The following is a 24,163-nucleotide window of genomic DNA, read 5'->3' on the forward strand; positions in this document are numbered from 1 at the left end:
AAGAGGTCCCCTTGGAAGTGTTGGGGGGAAAAAAAAATTGGTGCGAGGGAAAAAATTTTTATTCCCGACGAGGATGGGATTCGAACCCACGCGTGCAGAGCACAATGGATTAGCAGTCCATCGCCTTAACCACTCGGCCACCTCGTCACAGCGACTGCTGCTGCACTAGACCTATAAGGAAGTATGCCCATGCCCTCCATCATCTCCTGCCCGCCGCTCCCTTACGCGGCGCCGCCGGTTACGCGGCCCTGCACGGACACAGTGCGGAGCGAAGCCTTCGCGCCGCGACCGAGCACCCCGCGGTGCCGGTGCAGTACCGCGCCACCTCCATCGCGGCAGCTGCGGGCGTGCGGGCCGCGCGAGACACCGAAATGGCAGCAACGCGGCGATCCAGGAAGCCGCCATGTTGTACGGCATAAGGGGGCGCCATGTTGTACGGAGCGGGGACAGCCGTCCTGTGCGGCGCCAATGTGTCGTCACGGCGCGGGGCGGGCGGTTGGATTTGAACGGGGCGGCGGCGGCCGGGGAGCGGGAACCGGGGCCGGGGACCCGGAAACCGGGATTCGGGAGCGGGGGGCCCCGAGCGGGAGGTAAGAGCGGCCGAGCGGTGCCCTCGGAGAAGAGGCGGCGCGGGAGCGGCGGCGGCCGTTGCCAGGGGCCGGGCGGGCGCTGCGGGGAAGGAGCGCGGGAGAAGGCGGGGGGAGAAGGGCGGCGCTGCCCCGGGAGCGGCGGGATGGAAGCAGGGCTGAGGCGGTGCCGCCTGCGGTGGGCGCGGAGCGTGTGGGGAACCCCTCGGTAAGGGCGGTGCGGATCGATCCGAGGTAATTAATGTCTGGGGAACGCGCTGATGTGGTGTAATTAATGGCAGAGCTGATTAATGCGGTGTTTGTGATCGATAAGTGATTGGCGCCTGGGCTGTGTGGGCTGTAAAGCGAGGGCGCGGGGACAAAAAGAGAGGGAAAAAGAGATTATATCGGTTTATCCTAATGGGGAAAAGGCCGAGGAGGGGCGGGATGGGCGGCAGGGATGGACTGAAGTGTTATGGAGCGATTCCCGTTCGCAGAGTCAAACGGGAGAGTAAAAAGGGGGATGGGGGGTCTTCAACTCGTCCCTCAAGGATTGTAGCGGACCTTCAAGCAGGATTAGAGAAGAACACTTAAGGAAGGTGGTTGGGGAGTGAATTTCAGGTTAACATCCCCAATAGCAGAGTGATCAGGGCTTTTATAGCTCCAGGCTTATCTCGCCTTTGCTTCTTTGTGTGTTCAGCCTGGCCGGGAGTGGGTTTAGATGGGATATTGGGAAGAAATTGTTCCCTCCATTGGGAAAATTAATTCATGAGGTTTATGTCTAAAAAGGAGACACAGGAGTCACTGTAGCTGCAGTCATGAATAAAGGGAGAGTCCATGGGCCATTTTCCGTGGGGTCTCTCAAATTGCTGGGGGATGCAGCCTTCTTTTTATCCTATTTACCTTTCCCCTTTCCCCTTAGTTGGCTGAGGTACTTGAGAGATACAGACTTCCTAATACAGAATAGCCTAATACAGACCCTCTTCCAATGTGCATCCCCATCCCCTCCTTTTCTTGTATATTTGTTCTTTTTCCCCAAGTCCAGGAATTTAGCAGTGCCTTGGATAAGCAACAGTTTGTGTCAGTAAGTAACGTTCTCCTGTTGCTTAGCTCACCCATCAGTCTCTGGCTTAGGCAGACTCATAGTTTGTAAAAACACATTCCCCTTATTCCTTTCAGGAGGGTTTTAGGAGAATTGAGCCTTACTCTTCTGGTTGTATCTAGAGAAGGAACAAGAAGCAACAGGCACAAGCTGAAATACCAGAAATTCAGTTTAGAGTGAGAGGGAAAATGTCTTGTATGTGTCAGAGCAAACATTGTCTTGGATAAGGTTTGGTCTCCTTTATCTCCCAGCATTTACCAGAATCTTAACTTTAAATAAAAGGTCAGATAACCAGTAATACTGAAATTGTTAGCACAGCTGTTCTCTAACATGATATCCAATAGGAAATATATGTCTAATGTGAATATAAAAGGAGAACAATGACTTGAGAGGCCTGTTGTACTTCAGAGCATTTCTGTGGCTAGAGAAGGATGGAGAGGAAAAAAAACACAGAAAAAACACAGCATCAAAAGCTGATAGCCAGTTGTGGGTTTATGCAGTTTTCCTAGTGAGGCTCATTAATGGTTTTGAATTTTGGTGCTGTATTTTATAGGAAGAGCATATCCTTCAGCAATGGACAAGATTTACACAGACCCTAACATGGAAGTGTGAGTTGAAACCCTCCAAGAATTTTACTGTGGTATAAATATTGCCCTTTAGAGGCAAAACCTTTTGTAATGCTCTTCAGCATCCCTTGAATGAAATGTGTTTTCCATTGTGATGAAGACCAGGGAGTTTCTTTGGTTTCTGGTGAGGGGATTTCGTAGTGCTGGATTGTCAGGAGATGAACTGACCATGGATTGGGGGGGCAATCTGCTGAGTTTTCCAAAGCTTATCCTGGGAACCAGTGCTGAAATGATCAATCTGTTCCAAGCACGTTGTTTATTTAATTTCACACTTGTAAAAATAACAGAGAAATCAATTTATTAACCTCAAAACCATGGCAGGACCATTCAGGAAACGTACCTTGGTGCAATTTTGTGCCTTCATACTGATGCCTGGAAATAGAACACAAACTTTTTCAGGCTACATAATGGTAATATAAAAACAAACCTTTACTTGGAAGCCTTCAGGTACATAATGTGGTAAAAAACAGTGCCCCAGATTAGGTACTTGCAATTGATAAGATCAGGCAGTTAGAGTATCTGGCCAATATTGTCCAGTTGGAGGAGCTGTTGGTTATGTAATCTCCTCCCTGGGTTCTGCCCTCCTCTCCTACCTTTATTATGCCAGTGATTATGTGGTGCAAAATAAAAATGTCCTTGGAGAAGTAACAGGCAAGACCAAAAAAAATTTTAGGAATGTGTCAATAAGGGCCTGTTCCCTGTAGGAAAAGAAAGGTGGGAAAGTACTGGAAGTTACACTGAGGCATGTAACAGTCTACAAAGCTATAAATACATGAAAAATACATAAAAGCTAAAAACTTCAGGCATCAATACCTGTTTTCCTTTCTGCCCTGCAGGGATAACACAGAGCACATCAGAAGGAAGCGGCTGTCCTCCGTGAGTAACCTACAGCATTCCTCAAAATAAAACTGTGTGAGGGGGGAAAGGAGCCAAGGGAAGCTGACAGAGGAACTTGCTTGCTCTTGAGAGTTGAAGAAAAGCATTCCAAAAGAGCCTGTCAATCCTTACAGGATTGACTGTCAGTCCTGAGAGGATTGACTGGGGCACTGCTGGCTCTTAGAAACTCTCTTCAGCTGAGAAAACAGCTCTTGGAGCTGCAGCTGGACTCTCAGCTGCATTTTCTTTCAGAGTTTTCTGTATTTTCTTTCAGATTTTAAAGGCTCCACGAAATCCTCTGGATGATCTGGGAAATGGGAATGAAATGACAGAGGTAGGTCTACCAAGCCCTTTCCTACCAATCCCCCTCAGTGTTTTGCTGATTCAGTGCTGTGTCGCTGTCATAACACAGGTGGTTTTAATGCACCAGTTTTGATAGTAATATTCATACACCACTTTTGTATGGTTTTGTGTTCCTTGGAGAGCTGTGCCTGTCGTGGGTAGCAAGCTGTTGTGTTCTTTGTTGGCAGGACATCCACGCAGAGAGACGCAGGAGGAGCTCGCGCAGGGTCAGCTTCGCCAGCACCATCAAGTGAGGGAGCTGCACACTCACACCCCTTCCTCAGCCAAAAAATGCAGGGAGTGACCCTTCCCCCTGAAAGTGTCCTCACTGGGTATTCACAAACGACTGCAAGCAGCAGGAAGATTGTTATATCGAGTTGGGTTGAACCCTGAGAGCCGTTATTCATTTTCCTCTCTGAAAAAAAGCCAGCCCCCAGTTCAGTCAAATTCACACAGTTAGGAATTTTTGTTTTCCATTCATGCATCTTAAATGTCATAATGGCATCTTCATTTGCTTTCAGAGATGGTTTTGTGTTTTTAAAAACTGGTGATTTTGTTCTTAGCTGCAGAGTCTTCCAGCGAGATCTTAAGAACAGCGCATTAGAGACAGAAAATACAGGTAAAACTCCTTTTACTTTTCCTGACAGGTTTCCCAGACTATTGGCAACAAGATTTTAGCTTGAATTTAAGAAATCAGAACTTTTCCATTTGGGGAAGGAGCAACGTGTTCTGCTCTTTGTTCTGGCCTGGCTGAAAACTCCTTAGTCACAGAGTTCTTGCCTTGAGAAGACACATCCAGAGTGAGAACTTCAGAACATTGTTTTCTGTGCACTTCACTCTTGTCTCATACTGAGTCAGAATTGTGTGGGTTGGGCAAAACCTTTAAGATAATCAAATACAACTGTGATACAAATGCTTCTCACATTCTAATGTTCTCATTTTCTTATTTTTAGGGTGTTCAGCAGATGAGAAGGATGATACCTTGACTAATCAGTACGTATCATGTCTGATAGGTATTTGTTATTTCTCAATGTTTATTACCAAATGTTTTCCTCAGAAAAAGATAAAGCATTAGTCTGGCCTCAGAGCTCTTGTAGATAAAGCACAATGGTGGGATCTGTAAAATTAAAATCACTTGGTGGTAAAATAACAGATAAGACACTTTGTATGTGAGAAGGGGAATTCCACAGAACCATAGATTCTGTGAAAAATAAAGAATTAATCTTTTCTTGTAATTTAAAAATTAAAATACCACTGTATGTTGAACAGTGGTTTGTGGCATAATAGATAATTTCAAGGGAAAAATAAGGTTGTGATTCAAATTGGAATATATTGAAGACAAATAAGCAGTGTCTGGTATCTGCTGCCCAGACCCACATGAGCTCTGCTGCAGAATTCTGTGCAGCACAATTCTCTGCATCTTCAGTTTACAGATCAAGGCTTCCCTTGGAAACCTTTTAACAAACTGTTTCTCAAACCCACCTTTTGTAGGAATGAGGACCCTGGGCCTGTTCCATGTGAGATCACTGGTGAGTTTGAGAACAGATTTAAATGACTGTTTATTTAAAGCTCTTGATGATGTGTGAGAAATTTTAATGTGCCTAGAGCAATCTCCCTGCCTTGGGAGAGCTCTCTCTGGATGGGCTTTCTCCCTTGGAGTTGTTTACAAGGATCCTGTTATGGAAGTCTGGGTGGGCCTTTGAGGTGCTGAAGGGAGTAATGAAAATATTTTTCAGAATATATTCAGGTTTAATTGTGTTTATTTACCCAGAGCATTGAGCTTCAGCTCAGTGGATAAAATAATGAGCAAACAGCACAAAAACTGGAGTATTCCCTTACTTTCCACAGGGATGAACACTCTGCTTCATGCCCCCATCCAGGCCTTGGGGCAGCAGACTGAGGTATGTGAAGGTTTTAATTTTTTGGGGCTGAAAATACCAGTGTCCAAAATACATCACAAGAATTTGTGCAGTAAAGATTAAAAATGTTAACTGCCTTTGTATTCACATAAAATTCTCTTGAAACTGAGTGTTCTATGTTTTGAAGTGTGTCCTAATCTGATGGTCACTAGACTGCAACATAAATAACTCTTGCTTCTGAAATTTCTTTACAACTTCTCAGCAATGAACTAGTTCCTCCATCCTTGTCTGCTTTGCAAGCCTTCATGAGCCTCACTTACTATTTTTACTAATATAAGGTTTTAAGGCAAGTATAATAATCACATAATCATATGATCACAATTATAATCTGCAAAATAATGGCCAACTAACCAGTCAGAAAAAAGACAAATTCTTTAAATATTTTATTTAACTAGTTACTTTCTAATTCTGCCCTTAATTCTCTGCTAGATGCAGCACACAGTTCTTATCTTGTTTGATCATCTGATTTAGCAGTCACATTTGGAATGTGCACACAACAAGAATTATTGTTTAAATTTAAATCACCACATATTTCATGTTTGTGTAACAGTGATAGCTCTAAAGCTAATCTGCTTTGTAAGGTCCCATGTTATAGAAGTTACATTCTGTAATTTGCCAAAATCTTCTACTAACTTTAAGACTACATTTTCCTTCCAAGAAATTAAGAATATAGTTTCTATTATTACTATAAATATGCAATCATTTATAATTTTCATCTAGAAGTAATAAATAATGTATCCCTAGAAAATCATATCCTATCCTAAAACAGTAGGATGTGCATATCTACATAAAAGCTCCATGGTGTGAGTCAGTCTTGCTGTTTAATGTGTGGTTCTTGTTTTACCCACATGTGATGAGCTCAGGGTTCAATTCCTTCCACTCTGAGTGCAGTGTGGGGGTCACCAGGGGGATTTGATATGATCCCTTCCACTTCTCCTGGGTTGGTCCAAACCTCCAGGTTCTGATGAACACCAGGTTCATTTCTGGTTTGAAATGATGTACAGGCAAGTCTGGTCCCAATGATTTCTTGGTAACAATGTACCTTTTAAAACTTACAAGAGTTAATTTTAATACTATTATATTAATTTCAGTAAAATTTTATGGCTTCCCTTGCCTTGTTGGTGTGGCATGGGAAAGTTTCTGGACCTCTAGAGAAAGTACCAAAATACTGAAATGTACCAGCCCCTCATTCTGCCTGGGCAGTTCTGCAAATTCAGTTTGTCAGTAATTACCTGGTAAATTCCTCTGTTTTACTAGCCTTGGAGGTGGCCTTCTTTCCTTGAGATTATTGTGCAAAACAAATTACTTATTTTTCAATTTACCTGATCATTTTTTCTGTCATCTTTGTGCTTACTATATTCCTTTATACATCAGCTACTATATTTTCTATTTCCTGAAGTGTTTATTGATGGTTTTTGTTCTGTTATCTTATACATTAATTTGGAGGTACAATTACTCACCTACACGAATTTACTAATCACTTGCTGAGATTTTCTGTGCCTTCCAGTAGTGGGGCTAGCTGCCTGCCCTGATTTGGTTTTTCTTCCCAGACATTCAGCCTTTTGCTAGGTATTAGTGCCAGGATACCTTTTTCAGTAACTTCTCTTGCTGTTCTGTCAGCTAATTGACTCCCTGTATTAGCTGGGGAGTCTCCACACTGATGAGCTTTCCAAGGACATCCTGCTGGCAATATCCAATGTCCTCCTTTTTGTTCCAAGCCAGCTGTGCCCTTGGGGGGCACATATCAGCTTTTGTGCTTCTCTGTAGCTGCCACTGCTCTCAGGTGTCCGGGTCACTTTCCCTTGCACTGTCCCATGTTTGGACAGACTGCTTCCATGACCCCAAACCAGCCAATGCCCCCAGTGCCAGGTGCATCCTTTCATGCACAGATAACTCCAGTGGTTTGGTTCAAGAGTGAGGCTCTCAGTGCAGGGGTTGGCATTAAGGTTCTTTCAGGGCTTTTCAGGTGCTCTGGCTCTCAGGAGTCCAAACCAAGTATTTTTGGTGGAGGACCATGCAAGGGTACTGCCAGTACCCCATAACTGCAATCCATAAGTGACACCATCCAGCCATACATTAGGAGGCTCATAGTCCTTGGCTCTGGAGTCTGGCAAATGGCTTCTTTTCAGCTGCTTCCAAAGCTTCTTTTTTTCCTGCAAGATCTCAAAACTAAAAGATATTTCTGCTGCTTTGCTTATTTATGCCATTTTCTTTGACACTCTGTATCCAGATAGGTCTAAGAAATGTAGCAGACTTACAGTAGCATTGAGTCACTTCCTTTCAGTCCTGATTGCTGGCAGAATAGTTTCCAATTTTATTTGCTGTCCAGAGTGTGTACAGATTAGCTACCACTGGATGAATATCAGGAACTTTTCATTAATGGCCCATAAATCTAGCACTAATCTATAACTGATAATCTTGATGTGTTATATTTTGATTCATATTCTTTCAATATTCTAAAAAAAATTTATAAGTCTCCTGATTTCCCTTTGCCTCAGACTTAATAGGATATTGGTTTTGCTTTACCAGTCTGGCTTCAGGTTTGAGAGTAATCCTCACCAATTTGGCCACCTTTGATCATCCAGGCATCTCAGCTGCCCATACCAACAGGGTTACAGCATTCTCTGCTTCCTCTGGGGTTTTTGTCCAACTCTTCTTAGTCCTGCAACATAAAAATTATTGCCTTGATGGCTTTTGATTCTGTTGTTTCAATTTGCATTTCCCCATCCCAGAAAGTTATTTGAACATCCAATTTTTCCAATGAATCTCTCCCCAGCAAGGGGGTTGAGCATTCAAGAGTATACAGATTGGTGTTTCCCCCACTGTTCTATTAATTTAAATAGCAATCATTGTAAAATAGGCCTGTCTTTCCTCCCTGTTGCACCCACAACACTTAGAGGTTCTGAGCTAAGTTTTCCTCTGCACAAATTCAGTACTGAATAAGTTGTTTCTGTATCAATTTTAAAATTTACATTTTCATTCCCAGCAATAATGTAACCAGGGCTCAGCTGAGGATGATTCCCCTGGTTCCTGTAGGGGGATTTTTCATTTTCACTTAAGGTCTTGGGCCTGATGGCTTGAAAAACCTTGTTTAGGTTCCTTCTTTGACTTGCCTGGCCAGGGGACACTCCCTTTTCCAGTGTCCCCTTTTTTTTTACAGATTTCCAAATACATTTCAGCTATCAACTATCACAACATGAAGTGCCAAATACATTCCAGATAGATTATCACAATGCAAATTGCCAGACATACTTCAGCCACTAATTACTACTAGTTACTAAAGTATACTTTATACAATTAACCAATTGTTTCTGACTGAGAGGGGTCCTGAGTCCTGATTATGGTTTCAAACACTTTGGCAGCTCTGTCCAGATTTTCCCTTTAACTCCTTTCTCCATGACATTAAATCCACTATTAAAAGCAAGGTTACTCCACAATAATTCCCAACCACCTGCTGGAGGGGAGCCATCAGAACTTCCCTGGCATCTCTCTCAACATCTCCTTGCTGCCTTCTAGTGTGTCCCACAATCAGACCAAAATCCTCCTATCCGCTAAAACGTTCTTTCTGTTCTGGTCCACTTTTCCAAGGCTCATTTATGTCTCTGACTGTATTCCCTGGTGATTCATGGTTCACCCCCTTTATTCTATGCCAAAGAGCAACCATCTGCTCTAAATCATCCTCCTCTTCTTCTTGCCTGCACCTTAAGCACCTCTTTTAACCCTTTGCCCTTCTTTTCCTTTTCAAGTGTACAGGGAATTTCATCCCACTTATTTTCCATTCTACAAAACAACATAAATTGCAATATTTATTATACTGCAAGGTTCTATCCTTAGGCCACGTCTCTTGATCTTCCAGTGTATAAAGTGGCCACCACTGATTACAAACTTTAATAAGTTCTCCTTCTTACACAATGGGCATTGAGCAGTTCCATAGGCCAGTAGTTTTTGGAGAACAAGCATTGTGATAATTCACCATTGTCTACAGTTTATCATCTGGTAACAAATATATTCATGATGCTTGATAAAATATAATATTTCTCATTACAATTACCCCCCTCAGCTATAAAAGAATAAGTGCTTTCTGTTAAAGAGACTAAAATCTCCCTTATCAGTGCTGAAAAAGTCTTTTGAAACATGCAGCATGGTGGTGCTGCTTTGAAGCAGGTGGACAATAAACTGGTGGAAATAAAAGGTGGAAATCATGTTGTAGAAAAATAGAAAATACTGATCCATAAGCCTCAGTAATTGGTCTGTGCTTGCTAAGATGTGACTAGATGTGAAGTGTAAGATGAGACACATTGTTTCATTACAAGCCATTTAAATGTTATATATTTGCATAATTTAGTCATTGTCCTTTCCTCCAATATGTTACTGCTGCTCGGGGAGGCCTGAAATTAACAGGTTGGTTTTTTTAAGAAAAGACTTAGAGAGCTAAAACCTTAGGACTTTGGTTAATCAGCATTAGCTGACTTCTGTTTTAAATAGAATAAACCACAGATCATTTGTTTTGAGTGCCAGTCACTGAATTCTCCTTTTTTTGTTGTTTTTCAGTGGCATGACATGGACCACGCCGCTCTGAGGACAGACAGGCAGGACACCACCCTCGTGTTCTCGGAGGAGAACGAGATGGAGATGACAGCCAGTCACACAGCCATGATCTCACGGAACCTCAGCACCCACCAGCCCGACAGAACTGAAAAAATAGACTTCACCTCCTTCCTGGCTAAGTTAAACTCCAGCCAGGGGAAGGCAGAAACCAGCAAGGACTTGAGTTTGCTCTCTGACTCCACAAACCATCCAGGCCCGTCTTTGGAACGGAAGGAAGAAGCCACTGCTGTGAAAAAAATAGATTTCAACAAATTTCTGCTGAGACTGAAGTCAAACAATGCTGCTGAGGGACCTGACAAGGACAATGTTTGCTGTGTCCCTTCCCAAGGCTCGGGAGACCTGACACGACTGTCTGGGGAATTTGGCTGTTCCCATGAGCCGCTGGACACCTGCAACGTGACAAGAGTGTTTCGGGGCCGAGAAGGTGGGATGGAGATGACAAAATGTGAGGCAGCTGATGTTAAAATTCCATTTCCTGGTGTCAGTGAGGTTCCAGCAGAGCAGTGGGAGTGTGGGGATGTTACCCAGGCGTTTGCAGACGAGGGCATGGACGTGACAACCAGTCACACTGCAAAAGTGTCCTTTGCCCTCTCCACTGTCGGGAACCAAAGGCTCAACTTCCAAAAGGATTTCCCACCCACAGAGTTGGATAATTCTGTGTTCAGGAGAGCATCTAATCACAGCTTAAATGTTCAGCAGGACCCTCAGCTTTGTGCAGACAGAAAAGCAGCAAGTGCTGAAGGCAGAGGAGACCCCCCGGTGCTGCGAGCTGGGAGGCAGGAGGCCGGGGTGTTGTCTGCCATCCAGGGATCTGTTTCGTCTGAGACCATCTTCCGAGGGGACAGAACCATTGTGTTTTCCAAGTGTGATGACATGGAAATGACTGAGAACTACACAGACATCATCTATGAGGCCAGCACCATAGAACAGAGCAGTTCATGCCATAAAACCTCTGAAAAGCCAATGGGTACCAATCCTCTGCTGGCAGGGAGCAGATCCCTGGCATGTGGTGACATCCCAAAGGGTTTGGCACCTGGAGATAATCCTGCTGCTGGGCCCTATAAAAACAGTGCACTTGAACTGCCTGCAGCCTCAGGTGGACACCTGGAAAACGTGTCTCAAGCTTGTGGTCCTGCTGCAGCCAGCACTGGGTTTGGCTCATATACACAGTTTGTGGCTGGTGGTGTTCTGAAGAGCAGGTTTGATCCCTCTGCAAACCCCCAGCTTGTTTTTTCAGGTGAGAAGACAGTAATATTTGGAGGAGAAGACATGGACTTGGCTAAAACCTTTGTAAAGGATGGTGGAGAGAATGTTGATAATGAACATCCCACTGCAGTGTTCACCTCTGTCACGTGCAAACCTCATTTCCTGGGCAACAGATCCACTTCTTCCAATGTAACTGAGCAGGAAGAAATGGAAATAACAAGGTGCCACACTGTTTTCTTTGATGGTCAGAGCAGTGAGATAACAGCAGAGACAAAACAAATGCCCTGTAAAATCATTCCAAGGAAGAACCAGAACAAAAATGTCACTGAGGGTGACATACCTGCATATTCTGTAGATATGGACAAGGAGAATGTTGAAGTGAGGAGTATTGGTAGGAATATTATAACGAGCCAGGCTACGGAGAAGAATGCTCAAGATCTTCAGATGATAATGTTTGATAAGAAGCTTGGAAAAGACAACTTCCAGGCAAGTGGTCTGAGTTCCTGTGCCAAGAGCATGTGTCTGCTACAAGAGCAAACCAGAGGAGTCCCCAAGAATGTTGTCACTAACACTGGTGCATCCCTGTCTTTGCAAAGCCAAGAAGCTGTATCACAGCCTCTGGAAAAAAACCCTCCAAGCCCCTCAGATTTCTGCACAAATGACACAACAGGTGTGTTTTTAGGTGATCAAAGCATGGACATAACCAAAGCTCATCCTGCTGCCTTTGAGATTGCTCCTATTAACACAGAAGAAGAGTCCAATAATTATAATCAAAACACTGCACTATCCAGGCAGGTGCAAAACCAGCCCTTCCCACTTTCCAGTCATCATGTGGATATCGTGAGTCAAACTGCAGCAATGGAGTGTGGGGGCTTGAAAATGAACACCAACAAACAAGTTGTTACTGCTTTGGCTCCAAGTGGTTCATTTACTTTTGGTAACAATCTTGCTCCCTCTGGAATAAAAGGAAATGAACGGTCTGGGACAGTAACAGGAATAAATGCAGAAGGCCAAAACTCAGAGAGGCAAGAGAAGCCCCAGCCTGTGAGGGCAGTAAGCAAAGTATTGCCAACCCAAGGAGACTCTGACAGACATTTTTCCATGGGTAAAACAGGTTCTTCGAGAGAGGATTTAAAAATTCCTCCCTCATCTCATGGGCTGCTCCAGAGGGGTGCAGAAGAAGCGGTGTGGGCCAGGACATCTGGGGCACCCAAGGAAAGTTCCCAGCTGTCTTTCTTCGGAGAAAAGTCTGTTGTGTTTCCCCACGGTGAAAACATGGACATAACTGGCAGGTGTGTGGTGATGGTTCCGGATTACAGCATCAACGTTGATTTGTCACAGAACAAAGCAGCACCTGGAGGCTTTGGTCAAGGTGGAAATGAAGCAATGTCCTTGGAAAAAGGGGTCACCACGACAACGCCGGCGGAGCGGGGTGGGCGGGAGGCTGCACGTGACAGAACCGTCAGTTTTGCTCTGGCTGAGGACATGGAGATCACCACAACTCACACAGCGTGGCACAGACAGCCCATCCCAGCCATTCCTGCTGACAAAACCATTGTGTTTGCCCACGACCAGGAGGACATGGACATCACTGCATCCCACACTGTTGCTGTCAGTAAGAACATCTGTGGGTTTGAGGCCCAGCAGGGGCCCCACACAAACACCCAGCAGCCACCACAGCACGTGCACGGTGGGCTGGTGCCCTGCAGAGGTGAAATGGATTCCTCACAAAATGCCACAAAACCTGAGGATAAGCCCAGCATTCCTTCTTCTTCTTTGTCAGACTCAGCATTTCCTAGTGAGAAAGGAGCTAGCCAGGTCCCCAGTGGCACAACACCACATTCCATTTATTCTGTCTCCCTTCAAGAAAGTACTACGGATGTGGGGGCACCACAGGACCATGACCTTCCCACAGATAATTCTGTCCCTGTAAGCAGGGAGCAGGATCTCACACCACCAGAAAAGCTGCAATCTAAGGGAGCATCTTTCGAGTTCCCAAGTAAGAGCCCTGTGGATCACAGGGAAGAAAGTGGCAGTTTGGGATCCTGTGTTGCCTTTCCCATGCAGGGATCAGATCCTTGGAAGGGTCATCCAGATGCCCCTGGTACTCAGAGAAACCAGCTAGTGGAAGAGGATTCATCTCAGCCTGGAGATTCAGATTTGGGCTTGGCTGGAGCAAACCTCATTCCAGCTGCTAACAAGGAATCCAAGAAAGATGAGGAGCTGTCAGCTGAAGGGGAGGCATCTCCAAAAGATTTCCAAATAAGCTCTGAACAAACTAGGCAACCTTTGGTCAGTGACAGTTCAGGGGATCAGACACAAGCCACTCTTCCACCAGCAGCTTCAGGTATTATAGGTGTGTGTTCAAAACTGATGGGTTTGACAAGGAAATCTCTTTCTGTTTCCAAAACTGCTTCTTCTGACCAATTGCCCAGTTCCTCAGCTCAGCCAGAGGATACCCCGAGGTTGGGAAAAAACACTGTCAGTGAAGCAAATAACTTTTTTGAGCCCAAAAAGCAGGAGAACACAGGTCTGGAATCTGGAGCTGATCCCGTAGGAATGGTGCCTAAGGATAAATATCCAGGAATAAATATCCCTCTGGGTATATTCCAGCCTAAATTACCAAACAAGAGAAATCGTGTTTCCAGTGCACAGGACATAAATACAAAATCAGACAGAGAAGAAGCCCCAGTTCCAGCAAACACCAGTGAAACCCCAGGTAACAAGTCCAGCAGGCAGAACTTCAGTCCTTTTCAGTTCATAGCAGAAGAATTTCTCCCTGTGTGCCTGGAGGAAATGGATTCCAATGAATCTGTCAGCTCCGAACTCATGGAAAACGCTTGGGATGATAAAAATAAAAAACAAACCCTCCACCCTGAAAAGGATGCATTTGAAGAGACAAAAACTTGCAACATGAAAAGAGCTTTAGGGCAAACTGAGGAGGATCCTCAAAGCCCAAAGAAGGCCAAGAGGGATCAACATGTGAATGCTGGGGCCTCTCAAGACTTGAAGGTGAGCTTGGTCCCTCGATGTAAGGATATGGGAACACCACCAGGGCTTAAGTTTTGGGGGTGTTAGTGGATCTGTTAGTAGGTGCTCTTGTTTTTCATAACCACCAGTTTGCTGTCATTTTCCTGTGTGATTCCCTGTGGTTTTCATTGTTTTGCCAAGTTAGAAGAATCAGGTTGGTGTGTGCAATTTTAAACCGTTCCCTGCGTAGTATCCCTTTAATCCTTTCAAGGAACAGCTACAATAAACCACTGATCCAGTTAGGTTGTCTTATATAACTATATTAATTTATTTTTTTTTTAAATTTGTTAATAACAGGTGACTTTGGATGTTGTGCCTCTGGACCAGGCAGAAGCTGATGAAGCTGGAGAGCCTCCAAATCTCTCAGCTAAAAGCCCTGGGTGTCCTCACGCCAGCACCAGCAGCTCCCTGGATTCTGTGAGGGCTGACATAGAGTCAACAAGTAAGAGACCATTTGTGATAAGAATCCCAAACCTTGTGTTCTTTGCCCTGTAAGGATGTTATTAACCCACCAATACTCCACCTTTCTGTTTTGCTTTCCCAGTCCAGCGCAGCAGTCAGGTGGAATCCCAGCTTCTCACGGACAGCATTTGTGAAGAAAATTTATGGGAGGTATGGACAGGGCTGGAAGAAAGCAATTTACTGTCCCAACAGGAAAAAATCTCCTGTGTTTATACACTAGTGAGCATTCTGTCTTGAAAAATGGACTTACCTGTGTATTTTTCCTCAAATGTACAGAAATTTCAGAGTGGTGCTATCACGGTTGGGGAGTTTTTTACTCTCCTTCAAGTCCACGTTGTGATTCAGAAGCCCCGGCACAGCCAGCTTCCAGCCAGTGTGAGTGGAACAATATAATTACCTTAAACAATACTCCTTTGTTGCTTTGGGTTTTAAATTTTAGCAACTCAGACATCTTTAAATGAAAACCAGAACAGATTTCCATCTCCTCACCAAATACCATATATTCAGAATTACTGTTCTTAGATAAACATGCTAATTCTTGCTTTTAAGATTTGTTTTAAGGACAATAAATTTGAAAGAATTAGAAGCTCAGTCTGACCTTTTCACTTTATCTTCTCACTGTATCTGTCAGCCACTACTGCCTGCAGCTACTCTGAGCTCCTCCTGCCTGTTCTACTCTCTCCTTTAGAAATGTTTCACTATGATATTGGTACTTTTATTTTCTCGCCTAAAGAAAGGGCAAGAAATACAGAACAGAAGTCTGCCTTCTAAATCCTTTAAAATTTTTATTTAAAATACTCTCCTAGCTTAGTTACAGTTTAGTTTACAAATTTATTCCTACTGAGTTGTCTCTAAGTGTTCATCAGACTTCATAACACTGCTGCTGTGGGTTAGTGACTGGTAAAAAACAGACACCACCCCCACAAAAGCCCCTGAAAACTTTCTCTGAAGGAGTGGAAGTAATTAATGTCAGTTATTTATGAGCTTTACTGTACAGGCAGCTTGCTGAAATACTCCCCTCATATTTATTTGAAAAATAAAGCTCCATAAGGCTTCCCTAAGCTTTGGGGGCTTTAATTCTGAATTAAGCTTAACTTTGAATTAAACATTGTTTTGTTGGGGAACACTCTTTTATCTGCATAACACATACATATTTTCAAGTCTTCATCTAAAAGGGAGACCTCTTTCAGTAATATTTAATTTCATTTTTTGAGCTCTAATGATGAGGCACGTATCCCAAAAGGAAGCCTGAGCTCTGGTGTGAGGAAACACAAGGCGTGAAAGCAGAATTGAAATGACTGGAAGTTACTATTTCTGAAAAATATGGATTTTTTTTTTCTTTTTCTTCCTACTTTTCCCTGTGTTTTTCCTCAGTGTGCAGTCAGTGCACCTCCCACTGCAGAAGATCTCATCTACAGCCAGTACATCCACCGGCCCAAGCTGAGGATTTACGAGGAGGACTGCCAGGACCTGTCTCAGAAAATAGTGGAGTGAGTGGTTTTCCAGTCACACAGTTTATCAGTAATTCCATTTTTTCAGCTCTGGGTGCATGGAAATGGCCTGAAGAAAGTTAGTACATTAGACAGAGGAAAAGTGAAAGTATAGCTAATAGTTGATTACAGGAATAGAAATAAATTGTGTAAATATCACTGTGCTACATTATGTGGTCAGTGAAATTGCTGCAAGACTTTCAACTTTTTTTTCCCCCATACTTCAGGTTAAAACCACATGTGACTGTCCTAGATCAGCCCCTGGTGAACGTGATCAGGAGTTTGTGGGAAGTGATGAGAACCTGCACTGATGAAGAGGTAATGCTGCATGGAGAGATTGTTTGTGTGTCATGAAGAAGTGAGGTTAATTGATTTATTCACATCACATAAGAACCAGAATGGTCACAAAATAACAGCAGGTGAAACAAGGCAACATATTTTCTCAATGGAAAACTGCTGAGAACTTCCAGCATGTCAGGAGAATTGTGCAAGGAAATGTGTCCTTTGAAATATATTAAAGGGAAAAGAAATGACCCACAGTTACTGCATAGAAAACCCAGAAAATTTATAAAAGTATCCCACAAGAACTGAGAAGGTGGCTCAAGAGATTTTTGTTTTCTGTGGTTCAGAATAAAGATCTATTCCTTGAAAATCAAGAGTCTGAATTGTTTAGAGACACAGTTTTTTTCATAATTCATTGTTAGTTTGGCATGGGGATGTCACTGAGGTTGGGTGCTGAGCTAGAGTCAGGAAGGATTATATTTCCATTCACTTTCTCTTCTGTATTTCCCATTCATCACAGCTGAGTAAGTTTGGAGCAGAACTGAACAAGATGAAGTCCTGTTTCACCAAGGAGGCTAAAATCTTGTCTCACAATGAGAAGGAGACATTGTACAGGAAACTGCTGCAGAGTGCTGAGGTAAGGAGCCACAGGGCTGCAGGCATTTACCTTCAAAAAATCACTTCTACCACATTTCTTGTCTTTAAATGTGTAGGAGCTTAGTTATAAGTGTGTACTCTCATGGAAGTTTCTTTCTTATGAATACATTTCCCTTTTATTTATATGCAAATATAACACTGGGACAGTGACATTCTTGCAGTTACACTGTAGGAACCTTCTGCCTAAGAGTTTTGGTGATTAGCAGAGTGAAAAATTGGAGCATTACTGGAAACTCCACCAAAAATGAGCTCTTTGTACTGTAGCAAGACCAGTGTTAGTAAGTAGGTAAGTAGTAGTAGCAAGTATTTAGGAAGAAATTCTTCCCTGGGAGGGTGCTGAGGCCCTGGCACAGGTTGCCCAGAGAAGGTGTGGCTGCCCCTGGATCCCTGGAAGTATCCAAGGCCAGGTTGGATGGGGCTTGGAGCAAGTGGAAGGTGTCCCTGCCCATGGCAGGGGGTTGGAATTGGATGATCTTTAAAATCCTTTCCAACCCAAACCATTCAGGGGTTCTCTGGTAAGTAACAAGGAAGTGCACAAGTAATGCATTGTGCCAGGGATCAAAGATGTGTATATATCAAAGCTCTAGATTCAGTAAGCATTTGGTCATTTCTTATTATTGGCTACTCCCCCACAATTTGTCTGTTACCTCTTCCCTCTAATGATGACAGATTTCACTAGCTGCTTTAATTAATCAACAAGCAAAGAGCCCCATGGTGATCCCAGAAAAAATTCAGCTTTTAAAATAATATCATTGACACAAGTACAATTTTCCCATCTTAGGAGCAATACAGAAAGCTCCAATCAAGAATGGAAAAGGTGGATGAATGGATGAAGGAGGCAGAGAGCTCTGTGGTTGCTCTGGAATCAGGTATGTGTTTCCAAAGAGGTGGCCAATATGCTGCTTTCTCTTTTTTCTGCAGAGCTGCTGTTTAAATGGTCAGTTTAGGATTCTGTGTTTGTGGTTGTTTGATACAAGCTGAGTCAGAACTTGGCATTACTGTGTAATGATGCTCTGTAGTTTCAATTCTTTTCCTCCAATGCCTTGAGTAGAAATCAAATCGCACAGTAGCAGCTCTAAACCAGTGCAATAAAACAAGTCTTGCTTGTTGTTAACACTTTTGAGGTTTTTGGTAGATACTTTTCCATGTTTTTGTATGTTTTTTTAGTTAACTTTGAAGTGCTGGGATTTCTAGAGCCCACAAACAAAACAAAAGTAACTCTAAGTATTGAATCTGGAAGTTCTGCACAGACCTGACTCTTCTTTCCCACAGATTCTTTTTGGGATGAAAAGGAAGCTGGCTGCAGTGCTGGAACAGCAGGAGGGCAGAATGTCCAGGAAGGTAATGGAACCAGCTGAATGCACTTTTTGCCTGGTGTTTCAGAACCTGGGAGGAGGATGCTCAACCCCCACCCTGATGCATTAACTCTGAGAGGGATGCAGACACGGCTGCTGTCTTTCCTGCATTGCACACAGCTAATTACATAGGTGTTAGAGAATGAAAAGGACTGGTTTCTCCCTGGAAAAAGGGAATTTAGAACTGTTTACCTGAAGAGTGTGTGCTGATTATCATATTCAGCACTTTATTGTCCAATAATGAAAAGCTTTAACTCCATAAGAACAGTGAGTGCACGGCAAATTAGGGCTGCTCTTTTCTCTCATTGTTTTTCCTTTTCTCTCCTTTTTCTTCTTTGCTTTAGAATTGCAAAGCATCACAGCCCAAGAAGAGGAACTTCTGAGGTAAGATGTCAAGGAGGATTTAAGAATCAGCTGCACACTCAGATTTTAGAGGGTTGGTCTGTTTTTTAAGCACTGTACCACATCCCATGAGATTGGTTTATCCTTGCAGAGAACTGTCACAGATGGATGCTGAGGATGAGCTTGATTTGGCTGAGATGGAGAAGCTCAAGAGCACTGAAAGGGCCTGCCTGGAAATCCTGAAGAAATATGAGTAAGGAAAACACCTCCAGGTTTTATTTTTTAATTGCTGTTTCTGGGGGCTCATATTTGTACTGGAATGGGTTTGGGTTTGGTTTTCCTTGTTATTTGATGTGGGAAATCTTGGAATGCCCACCTCCTTGCAGCCTAAGGTAGGCAATAAAGCCTTGGAAGACTTCCATGTGTGAGGCAGTTATTCTGTTAGCAGCTTTGCAGTGGTACTCTGTGTTCAGGGTTTCTACATCCAACTCTCTTTCAATCACCAAACTGACATTCACATAAAATTTATAGTAATATGCTTGCATTCCCAAGAGATTCTTATATTCTTTTGGAATTAAAGACTCTGGCTGTGGAAAATTTCATTGCTGTATGATGTGGTAAGAGCTGCAAGAGCATTTAATACTCTGATGTTTGTCCCTCAGAAGTTGTTTGGGTTGGTTGGTTGAAACTTGGGGTGATGGTGGTTTTTTTCCCTTTTCAGCTTCACTGAGTGGGAGTTGATGGAATGGAGTGAGCAGCAAGCTGTCTTTAATTTCCTTTATGATTCTGTGACACTCACAGTTGTGTTTGGACCCCCAATAGGTGAGTCACAAAATAGGTAGGTTTGTGTTTTATGAATTTGCAGTGTTAGAGAATAGAAACCTAAGATGGCCATATTTGTAAAGGTCTGCTGAAAGAAAGCCAGAAGTAGAAAACATACTGCAGTGTGTAAGCTGAGAGAAGTGGCTTTGAATATGTTTCTCATATGAAAATTCAGAAATGTATGTAAAGCATGGCTGTTTCTGAAGGTGAAGAGCTGTAACTCCAGAACTAAGCATGGAAATAACTGGGTTTTTTAATTTCCTTTCTCAGATGATGAGTTTTTTGCTGCACGTCCTTCCAGGAGCATCTTGAACCTGGACTTTGAATCTTTCCTGGATGGTGAGATTTCTGAATATTGTGAAAGTAGCAGCCCTGCTAATCTTTTGTTGGGGAGACTAAATGTGTGCTCCATCTTCTAATGCTTTATGAAATGTCTTTTCAAAGATTTCTGGTTTTCTTTTGTGTTGCAGAGGAACAAGCTCCACCCTCCTCATGTTTAGTCCAAAAACTCATCTTCCAGTTTATTGAAAGTCAGGGATGCTGGCAGAAGAAGTGTCCCAAACTGTGCTACTTGCCCCAGGTAACATTCCAGGGAAACTTAGAAGACTCTGAAAAAAAATCCAATTATTATTTTCTGCAACAGAGAAAATAGAGCTGAGCTGAGAAGCAAAGCACCTTAATGAAAGCTTCAGGAATGCAAACCAAAATCTGCTTCAGGAATATTCTGAGGTGTGAGGGGAAATATCTGTCTCTGAAGGCAGGAGTCCTAAAAGCCAAAGTTTATTAAAAAAACATTTTTTGTCTTAAAAAAAAATTGAGCTGAAGGTCATTTTGCCTCCTAAAGAACGTAGGTTTAAATTGCCAAGGCAAACTTTTGTGTGGCTGTTGGCAAAGCTGAAAGGACAAATTTAAAGCAAAAAATGGACATTTGTTATACTTGTACAATTTCATTTTTCCACCCAAACTGAGGTAGCAGTTAAACCACGTTTATTTTTCATACTTTCTGGGATGAGTTATGTGTTCAGGCATTGCATGGTCACCCCCTGAGTGCTGATGTTGCTTTCTGATTGCCCCCCCCCAGACTCTCTTTGACATCTCCTTGGTGGTGAATCGCTGCAAAATCTTGGGAGAGGAGTTGGAATTTCTGCAGAGGTGGGGTGCAAAATTCCAGCTCCTGGAGACAGATATCAAAGACACAGAGTGAGTAAATTCAGGAGATTGTGATGGGATTGTTGGGGTGTCCTGTGCAGGGCCAGGAACTGGACTTTGATGATGATTGTGTGGGTCCTTTCTGACTCGGGGTGTTCTCTGGTTCAAAAAGATGGAGTTCACAGTAGCCTTAAGAGGGAGGTTCTAGATAATCAAAAGCAAAACACTGAAATAATTTCAATTTGGTTTTCTTAAAAGTGACATTTTATGCTGCTGTTGTTAAGAACAATTTAATTTATTTTCACACAGTTGCACTGTAGTGTCCCAGTGCATGGAATTTAGGCTGTTCATGGATTCCTTGATTTTAGGACTATCAGACAGCCTCTCCTTCCTTGCTGTTTTCCTGCTTGACTTGCCTTTCTTAAATATTGAGGTCAAATTGTAGCAATGCAAAGGAAACAGAGCCAAGAGCTTACCTGTACCTTAGGGCTTTGTTCCCTTTAATCTTGTGTTTGTCTCAGCCCAGCAGAACCAGCCATGGAAGGAGGGATGCACTGAAACTGAAGTTTGCTTTCTTTCCTTTCCTTTTTCCCGTGTACTTCCCAATTTTGTGGCATGTCCCAGTGGTACAACACAAATACAATTTCACCTCATCCTTCCATTATTGATGCATATCTTTAATTAAGAAGTGCCCAGTTATGAACTTGCTCTGCCCACCTTGGTGCTGTTTCAGAGGTTATTCTAATTTTGTAGCTCCCTTTGCAAGAGTGCCAAAAACCCCATGGAACTGGAGGTAAATCAGTCCTACTGAAAGCATTAGAAAACCTTAACTGCCTGGGAGTGTTTCATGTTAACTAGAAAACAAGTTTTTAGTCTCTATTCTCCCATAATTTCTGGATGGTTCTGTGAATTATGTGTGCATTAACTTTTTCTGTGGGGGATGGTGGGGGTTTGCATTCTGAAGTGTTGATAAAGTGTGAAGGGCCTTTTTTATCTTATTCCTGAAGTTCCTGTGGGTCTGTGCTGGAATTCTTTAGAAGTTGCTGTGCTTGTTGCATCAGTGACATCACTTATTATTGCATCACTTATATTGCATCACTTAGCACTTATTTCTGCTCCTAGTACTGATTCCAAGGTGGAAGCAGCCCATTTGACTGTTTTGCATGGATCTTTGTGTTTATTTCCACAGGGTGAAGCTTCTGTTCTCCTCTTCAGTGGCTTTTGCAAAGTTTGAGTTGACTCTGGCTCTCTCTCATGATTACCCATCTGCTGTGCTTCCCTTCAGGGTCCAAACCCACATTGGGGATATCGGGTGAGCTGGCAGAGCACCGCTGCGTGTGACTCCATCCCGAAGCAGGGATGGGGCATTGAGCACTCAGGATCCTCTCCAACATGTGTGATGATTTTATCTTCCCCAGGGAGAAGGAAGTTGCTGCTGTTCTCTCCAGAGTTCCAGCTGGTCACCACTATCTGCAGAGAGCAGTCACCTCGATCCATCAGAATCTGCTCCAGGGTCCCAGATGATCTGCTGGATCCCCAGGCAGGACTGGAGCAGTCTAAATGGGTAGTCTGTGAGTTTGGTCTTACGAGAATTCCAGCTGTGTTTTCCTGAAATGGGAATGCTGTCACCCACTCAGCTCTACTATTCCTGCCTATTTAGGATCCTTGTGGCTTAGACCAAGTAGAACCCTTGGTGTAGGCCACGAGTTTTACAAGGGCAGGGGGGCTAAAGAGGAGAAGAAGGAAATTCCTGGATCCCTTCTAAGTTCAAGGTGCTTTTTATCTTCTGCCAGTCACTGGTGGCCATTCCTGGCACAGATAGTCATGATTGGATAGTCATTCCAAGCATGGATATTCTTCTGCCATAGCCCATTAATTTTGTCATTTACAGAGCACTTGGAAAAAGCAATGATGAGCATTCTCTAAGTTATTACGACTGGAATTTACTTCTGCTGTCATTATTTCACTACCACGTACAATTTAACAGATCCCACCACATCTGGTGTTTATCCATTGCCTGGCACCCCTCCCAGGCCAGACACTGCATACCCTGCATCTGATTAATTAACCAATTAATCTGTAGCAATTCACCCCAGTCACCAAAGTCAGAAATGTTTTTGGAATTAAGGCTAAAAATCCCTGTGCTTGCCCACAGACTTTGGGATGCAACAGCCTCAGAGCCATCACTGTGATTCCCTGGCAGAAGTTAGTTCTGGCATTGCCTCAGTCCAGCACTATCTCTGGGTGCTGGGGCACTCTCCCAGTTTGGAATGCCATGGAACTCTAGAGAGGAGACTGAACTCCTTAAACTTGGGAGTGTCTGTGAGCTCTAGCTTGGTTTTGTGTATAATTTTGTGTATTATGTGGGTCTTGCTGCTGGAACTGATCTCACCCTGTGTTACTGAGCCAAAGCACCAACCCTGGCTCAGCTCTCAGTTCTGCAGCTGCAAATCTTTGTACCCTGTAAAATATGTTGAATTTAAAAATGTTTCCCTGTATTTTAGTGTTTATATATTTTGTCTTTTTACAAAGTTTGTGTCTGTTTGAAAAGTGGAAGTTTAATAAAGATTGGATTTATCACTCTTCCTGTTTCAAATGGAGATTATGGGCTGCTCTATTTAGACTGCTGACTGAAAATTCAATACTAAATTAAATTCAAAATATTGAAATAATTATGTTAAATACTTGGGAAGGCTTTTCACAAAATCTTTTTTTTTCCTTGCCTTTTCTAGTGCTACTTTTCTATATCCTGGCTTTTCACAAGAATTTATTGTATTTTAATTAGGAAATTAGCACCCAAATCATTCTCAACTTAGGTACTACACCTGGAATTTGGAATTTCCCCAGGCCATTCTCTGTGCATCAGTAACTAGCAGAGAGTGCTGTGGCAGTTCTCCAGGAGCATTATCCACCTCTCTTTTTTTGTCCTTTTTGGCTGGTTTTCTTTCAGTGGATTTACACACTGAAGCATCAGGAACTAAAGACTCAAGTGAGTTTTTGGGGGAGTTTATTATATTGCTCTGAATATTGAATCAAAGCAGCAGGTAAAGCCACACATTTGTAGTAAGAAAGGGAGCTTGGGCAGAAATTATTCCATTATCCAGCTTTAAAAAATGATGGAAAACTTCACTTCCATGTGCCAGGAATCAGGGGCTCCACTCTGTGCGAGGCCTCAAGGCGAAGGGATTCCATCAAAGTCAAGGGATGGAGCTTCCAGTGCAGAATTGCAGACCCTCTGCTCCAGATGTGTCTCGATCTCCAGCTGCTTGGTTTTGGGTTCTGCGGAATTGTCACTGCTCAGGAATTGCATGGGCTGCTGGATTTACGGG

The 24,163-nt window shown here is 43.2% G+C and overlaps 1 protein-coding gene and 1 non-coding gene across 2 annotated transcripts; one reads left to right on the forward strand and one right to left on the reverse strand.

The window, feature by feature from the left end:
- Positions 1-65: 65 nt before the first annotated feature.
- On the reverse strand, positions 66-147 carry TRNAS-GCU (transfer RNA serine (anticodon GCU)). Its single transcript has one exon. It is a non-coding gene; the product is annotated as a tRNA-Ser (tRNA).
- A 256-nt stretch (positions 148-403) lies between these two features.
- Positions 404-23,434, forward strand: KNL1 (kinetochore scaffold 1). Its single transcript, XM_059848143.1, has 26 exons — positions 404-590; positions 2,222-2,276; positions 3,131-3,170; positions 3,445-3,504; positions 3,701-3,762; positions 4,076-4,131; positions 4,466-4,505; positions 5,004-5,041; positions 5,361-5,413; positions 9,983-14,257; positions 14,573-14,717; positions 14,820-14,887; positions 15,014-15,112; positions 16,112-16,227; positions 16,455-16,545; positions 17,030-17,146; positions 17,948-18,035; positions 18,439-18,507; positions 18,866-18,905; positions 19,015-19,116; positions 19,585-19,685; positions 19,956-20,024; positions 20,156-20,265; positions 20,767-20,885; positions 22,024-22,146; positions 22,253-23,434. Exons 1-26 carry the CDS (start codon positions 404-406, stop codon positions 22,356-22,358), a joined length of 6,429 nt encoding a protein of 2,142 aa, XP_059704126.1. The 3' UTR covers positions 22,359-23,434.
- The last annotated feature ends 729 nt before the right edge of the window (positions 23,435-24,163 follow it).

This window comes from Haemorhous mexicanus, chromosome 6 (assembly GCF_027477595.1).
Source record: "Haemorhous mexicanus isolate bHaeMex1 chromosome 6, bHaeMex1.pri, whole genome shotgun sequence".
NCBI lineage: Eukaryota > Metazoa > Chordata > Aves > Passeriformes > Fringillidae > Haemorhous > Haemorhous mexicanus.

What these genes read in the sequence shown, in the direction of transcription:
- KNL1 (XM_059848143.1), top strand. Translation starts at nt 404, where the DNA reads ATGTTGTACGGCATAAGGGGGCGCCATGTTGTACGGAGCGGGGACAGC. An exon ending in GAAGGAAGCGGCTGTCCTCC is followed by an intron (nt 3,171 to 3,444) that starts GTGAGTAACCTA and finishes ATTTTCTTTCAG; the next exon opens with ATTTTAAAGGCTCCACGAAA. An exon ending in ACAGATATCAAAGACACAGA is followed by an intron (nt 20,886 to 22,023) that starts GTGAGTAAATTC and finishes TTATTTCCACAG; the next exon opens with GGTGAAGCTTCTGTTCTCCT.